Source organism: Gambusia affinis, linkage group LG23, assembly GCF_019740435.1.
Source record: "Gambusia affinis linkage group LG23, SWU_Gaff_1.0, whole genome shotgun sequence".
Lineage (NCBI taxonomy): Eukaryota > Metazoa > Chordata > Actinopteri > Cyprinodontiformes > Poeciliidae > Gambusia > Gambusia affinis.
In genome coordinates, this window is record NC_057890.1 from 13,026,913 (window position 1) to 13,033,317 (window position 6,405).

Sequence of the window (6,405 nt, forward strand, 5' to 3'; positions counted from 1 at the left end):
ACTGTCCTTGACAGTAACTGCTCTCTGGAAAATCCCAGGTGGTTTTGTTAGTGGTTGTTAATGGTTAATTTATACTTACATGTTACATCATATGTTATGCAAACTAGTCAGAAAATCACATTAACAAAACAATGAATATTAAGGATACATTTTTGTGTTTTTTAAAGCAAAGGTTTTCCACACATTGTAAAAAGGTCTGGGATTTGACCCCGTTCCTCATATTCAGTAGTTGCTGTGTTAGCTTGCTGATGGTAATGGTGTGCCATCACAGCGTCCATCAGAGAGGCTGCAGACGCTCAGGACGTGAGAGACGTGTAGAGGCAACAGAAGGACGAGCGTTCATTTGCTTTGTGTGTTAAGCTGCGAGTCATCCGGCCAGCAGATACAAGCCTGACGCTCTCAGCCAAACAAATTGATCACAGTCTGTAACCTTTGGACTTTAGCCTTGTTAACCCCCCGCTGCTTTTTCTACCCCCAGTCACATCCAAATTGATATGATTGTTTGTGGAGAAACATCTGTTGTTTTATCAAAGTTTGACATTTCAGTAACTACAGAGTTTCGGTACTTATTGTAATTGCACAAATTCTGCTCTTTGTGCTGTCGTTATCCCAAGAATTATGTTTTCAAAATTCAAAACATGGATTCTTTGGTCCCCAAATTGTTACCGCAAATTGCCCGTAAGTCAACAACTTGCAACGTGCTTTTCAGTTTTGTTTTGGCAATTTTGGCATCCAGGGATCGAGGAATACAACTAGACTATGAGTAACCCCCGACGCCGCTGGGCAGTTGTCGGTCATCTGGGTGCACTGGAGAACAATCGCTCAACTGTAAAAGTGATTTTGCTTGGAGGCAAAAGTCCAGACATAGAGATTTGTCTGTGCAGGCAATTTTATGAAGCTGTTGATGAGGTATCAAATCCACAGGAGGAAGATAAACGAGGACTTTTACTCACAAACAAGCATCACGTGGGCCCACAGAAACAGAGAAATTGTGCTTTTTCCGTAAAAAGGTGGTGGTCTGAAAGAAACTCCCCCACCCCCTTCACTTCTGTTTCTTTCATTCTTACACCTACTCTCCTATACATTACGTCACCTTTGACAGGAAATGATGTGCCACAACTCGAGCCATTAAAGGCACTTCTTCATGTCTTCTGAAGGGCCTTTCTTTCACACTCTCCCTCCCTTTCATCACCTGTGTGTATCCGTCTCTGCTTTTTATGAGTCACAGCATTATTGATATGATTAAACAGAAAAGGAGGTCTGTTTTTTTCCCAGTAAAATTAGTGCACTTATGAGCAATCATATGGAAAACGTGGGCAAAACATAAGTGTTCAGATACTGCCCCTCAGTGGTACATGAGGGCATTGCATTTTTTAATTTAAAGTTCATATTTTGTACTCTAGATGTCAGTATTTTACAGCAGAGGTACTCTGCATGTTAATCGGCATTTAAAGAAACGATGATGATGTGTTTTCTCTAGTTTGTGTTGTAGGTTCCTCTTGATAAATTAATATTTCTGATGTCTAATGTAACATAAATGATAAACTAATTGCAAAATTCATCCCTGGAAGTAAAAATATGTATAGTAAAACTATATTTCAAGGTTTTGTGGAAAAAAAAAAGAGTAATTATAAACCTTAATAAATCAGTAGAAAACAATTTCTCTTCCTAACAATCGTCACAGCATTCTGAATGCATTTTCCCAGTTATGTCTTTGCATTCTTAAGTTATAAAGCTTTTTTTTTTTTTTACTGCATACAAGAAAATAAAAAACAATAACTATTTCAAACAAGCACCTCAATGAGCCTATTTCCAAGAGGCTGAATGTGACCATCAGCTGTTTTTGGACTCAACAGGTTACTAAAAGAAAGGTCAAAGGCCAAGCCACTTGCACCTTTACATGGAAATGGCTTGTCACCTTAACATAATGAACGGGAAGCTATTGCCCCCCTTAGCAGAGCAATAGTAGGCACTGTAAAAGCCAGCTGCTACCTCTGACCCCTCTGCCTAAAGTTGCCCTTTTCCTGCTATTGATTCCTCAAATTCCTCTGATGTTGAGAGTAAGTGTTAGAATTCCCTTTCAGATAAAAGTATTTCAAGAGTCATTATCCACAGCTGCCTCAGAGCTTGTGTGTGAAAATGCCCTGCACAGAAAAGGGCCTTGAAATGGACTGTCCTTCTATTTTTAACCGTCTCACTCCACACACAGATGTAGAATCAGCTGGACGAGGTTAATGAAACAAGAAACCCACCTTTGACACATTAGGAGGTCAGATTCATGTGAGGTAAGTGGATAGATAAGACAAATAAAAATAACATCTATTTGTTGCTGACATGTTTCAACATTATGTTGCTCATGTTAAAGGTTACAAGATCTAAAGCTGGTAGAGATAAAATCAAAGAAGATCTGATTTAAAAATATTATTTTTTTAAATAGCAATGTATACAATTCTATGTTTTTTAGGCAAACAGCTGCATCTCAAAAGATGAGACTATCAGCAGAAATATAATCTGTGAAACAGTGAAACATTTTTTGGCAACATCAACTCAGCATTTAGTGGTGTTCTTTGTTCTTATGTTTCTTAAAGCTCTACTAATAACTTCAAAAGCATATAGTTAGTGTTTAAGGCACTCTGTGATTATTTTAAGAAAATAAATGTAGTTATTTTCTAATAAATGTCCCCATTTCTTCCATAGAAAATGAAAGTGCTTACTCTCTTTCTTGTGTTCTTCACCAGTCCTGGATTTTCTAACAGTTTTGATCTAAGTGAGTACCAGGCTATTCCTGCCAATATTTTCCACATCTGTCAAACCATTTTTAGACACAATCTCCTGCAAACCAGTGACTATTTTGAGCTAGTTTTAAGTAGGGATGATTCTGGTTACAATTTTTGGTTTTCATTGTCACTTTCTGCCTGTTTTAATTTGGAAGCTGGCCTGAGGACAGATGACAATAGCCTACAAGATGTTTCCCTATTTGCTGAGGAAAATGGAAGTGAAAACATGAAGAAACTTGAGGAGGAATTGATGATGCACAGATTTATTCAGGACACAAACACAAATCAGCGTTTCAAGAATAAAATTACCACGGAGGAAAGGAGTGACAAAGAAATATCTTTAAAGACAGTGTCTGAAAAGAACACCAGTAAGCAAATAAGTCAGAATCGAGTCACATTAAAAAGCAATATAGAAGATGTCCTGGAGGAAAATCAAGAATATCTGGGAAGATCAGAGGAAGATTCTGCTAGTATTTCTTTACGAAAAGCTGCAAAAACTGAGAAATACTATCTCTCAGACACAGAAGATTATCTCAACAAAAAAGATTCAGAGGAGGTGCAAGAAAATGGAATTCATTTATTTCCTAATTTAGTCACAAGTAGGACAACAACCCTTACAGATGAAACTAGCAAGTGGGAAAAACGAGAAGTAAAACTGGACCAAACCGATGCAAAATTAAAGACAAATGATCCAGTGGAGGATAAAGAAAAAAAGATGGTTGCAGTAATTTCTCTTTTTGAGGATAAAAGAGACACAAAAGAGGATTATATGGAATTAGCAGCAAAACAAGAAGTTAAAGGAGAGGGAATTACAGAAACCCTATCACAAAAAACAAAAGAAACAGGTAGCCATAAGGAAATGTATAATTTAACACTTCCTTTAGCCACATTGTTTACTCATTCAGAAATTCATGGCACTCAGTCTCAAAATCGTTCAACTTTTCTCTGCCATCAAGACTTCATCCGTTCGATGCCTAAAGTTTTCAAAACTGTCCTCAGACTCAAAAGTCAAGCTGAGAGAGGTGGAGGACAAGCATCTCCTACATTTAGGAACAGAAATACAAACAGTAACGCCAAAGTCTTTAATTGACATAAACACAGACCCTGAGGTTAGAAGAAGTGAATTCATCACAACACAGGCAGCAAAACCAAAACCAGCAGAGGTAAGGTTCATCCTCAAGGATTTCAAAACAAAGGAAGGAAATTATACACAGAAATTTAATAAAAATACACCCACGGCAAAAGTGGTCCATTTTACCCCAAAGCCAAGCACAGTCCTACTTTCGGGCAAACCCACAATTGTTACGCAGATGGAAAATAACACCATATTTATGGTCAGGCATAATAAAGTATCTCCTCCCCAGCCACAAGGAACCAAACCTTCACCCAGACTGAAACGTTTATCAACCACATCACCATCCATGTCGCCAACTAAAACCAGCAGCATCAGCAAAAATAAGAAACTGTCTAAAGAGAAAAAAAGGAGGAATGACAATAAAACACGAAAGCCACAAGAGGGGAAGAATAAAATACCACCACCAACACTCTTTCCTTACTTTATGGATAACTACTGTCCACCTATTTGTGCTTGTTATGGAAGGTAAGACTTTAAGAATATTGGCTGGTAAATGAGAGCATTTCAAATCTATTTCTTATAAATAACAATCTCTGATGCACTTCTAAATTATACAAAAATTGACACTTGCTGTCTGCTCATATTCCAATACTCATTACCATGTATTTACTTCAAAAGACATCAGATCATTTTAGCAGTATTTTGAGTGTGTTCCATCCAGCTCACTCACCAATGACATCCCCTATCTAGATTTTTATCACACTGACAAATATTTTGCCCCAAAGAAAGCTTTCTAAAGATTTATCAGCCTAAACACTGCTGCAGCGTTCAACATGCTCACATCTTTTCCTGATGATGATTGTTAATGTAGAACGTTTTACTGAAATGTTATGCTAATGCTTGCTTTCTGTTGCTCTTTTTAACTCCTTTAGCACACATTTTAATGCATGTCTCTCAGTTTTCTTTACCAATATTGACTAAAGTGCATTGGTCTGAGTAAAATCACTATCTTCAGTCCTAAACAAAGAAACCTCCCAAAGCCTATTAGCCAAAAATTAGCCTAGTCCTATTGAAAAGGATAATTGTACAAGTTATAATTCCCTGTGTAAAATTACATTTGCTTGACTGAGAGCATTAACAATGTGCTTTTTTTTTTTTTGTTCCAGAGTCGTCCAGTGTTCCAATAAAGGTGTTGAACAATTTCCATATGGAATTCCATATAATGCCCGCTGCATCCTCCTGATGAACAACCACATCAACAGCATCCAGCTGGATTTGCTCAACGAATATTTGTCCTTGGACCTCCTTTCCTTAAGCAACAATTGGCTCACAGATGGAGCCATAGAAGGATCTTTCGAGGGAATTCCTGTCTTGAAGCGTCTCTATCTGGACAGGAATCAACTTCAAAGTGTGCCAACTGACCTCCCAGTTTCTCTCGAGGAGCTACGACTGGACAACAATCTCTTGGAGACGATGTCTGAGGCGGCCTGGGCACAGTGTCCTAGTCTGCTGGTTTTAAGTCTTAGCAACAACAACCTGGGGAATAGATCTGGATCTCTTCCTCCTGGTGCATTGTCCCCTCTACACAATCTACGTACCCTAAACCTGGATTATAATCAGTTAGCCTCAGTACCATTAGAGTTACCACTGTCCATAAAGGAGTTATATCTTAGAGGAAACCACCTTCAGCAACTTAGTCGGGGAGTTTTTAATGGCATATCTCAGATGTTAGTATTGGATCTCAGTGCAAACAGGTTGAAGAGCAAAGGCCTTGTTAGAGACTCCCTCCTCAATGCGACACATTTGGAAAGCCTAAACTTAGAAGGAAACAAACTGAAGCAAGTGCCGCAAAACCTTCCTAACTCTCTGAAAACTCTAAATCTGGAAAGCAATCTAATATCTTCTATAAAGAAAGCCTCTTTCCGCAACTTGAACAACCTCGAGCACTTGGGACTGGCAAGAAATGCGATTGTCAAAGTTTCCACCAGTGCATTTAAGACCTTGTCTGCCTTGCATCAATTAGACCTGTGTCACAACAAGTTGCACCAGGTGCCCAGGCAACTCCCTGAAGGCCTGCACTCAGTAGCACTCACACACAATAAGATCGAGTCAGTGCCTAGCAATACTTTCTGCTGGGGCAGTCAAAGTCTTAGTCTCAGCAGACTTGTGCAAGTACGTCTGGAACACAACTTAATTGAAATGGGGAAGCTGGATGTACGCGCTTTTAGATGTTTACGTGGAATGCAGGTCGTGCACTTCTACTGAATTTACAGACCATCAAAGATTTAAATAGATCTGCTGCTCAAGGACACAGCCCTTTTTTATATCAACTCCTCCACTTTTGAATAAAGACTCACAGACACCAACCGTGGAAATAAATGACCACATTTTATTATGTGTAAAGTTCAACTCATTGTGTGTGACCAGCCCATGTCTTCCTCTCTGACTGTTTTTGTGGCAGATAGTTTCCCTTGCAGGCGTGTTGCTTTGCAGTGGTTTGCGTGATTCACCAAAGTCACTTAGAATGAACTGAAAACACAGGAAAGTCCAGAA

General features: G+C 38.8%; 1 protein-coding gene across 1 annotated transcript; it reads left to right on the top strand.

The window, feature by feature from the left end:
* The first annotated feature begins 5,094 nt into the window (after positions 1-5,094).
* Positions 5,095-6,117, top strand: LOC122826810 (extracellular matrix protein 2). The gene has a single exon (XM_044109147.1). The coding sequence runs from the start codon at positions 5,095-5,097 to the stop codon at positions 6,115-6,117; it is 1,023 nt and encodes a 340-aa protein (XP_043965082.1).
* Positions 6,118-6,405: the final 288 nt, after the last annotated feature.

Bases quoted from the DNA above. Each gene is read 5' to 3' on its own strand.
- LOC122826810 (XM_044109147.1), top strand. From the start codon at position 5,095: ATGAACAACCACATCAACAGCATCCAGCTGGATTTGCTCAACGAATAT.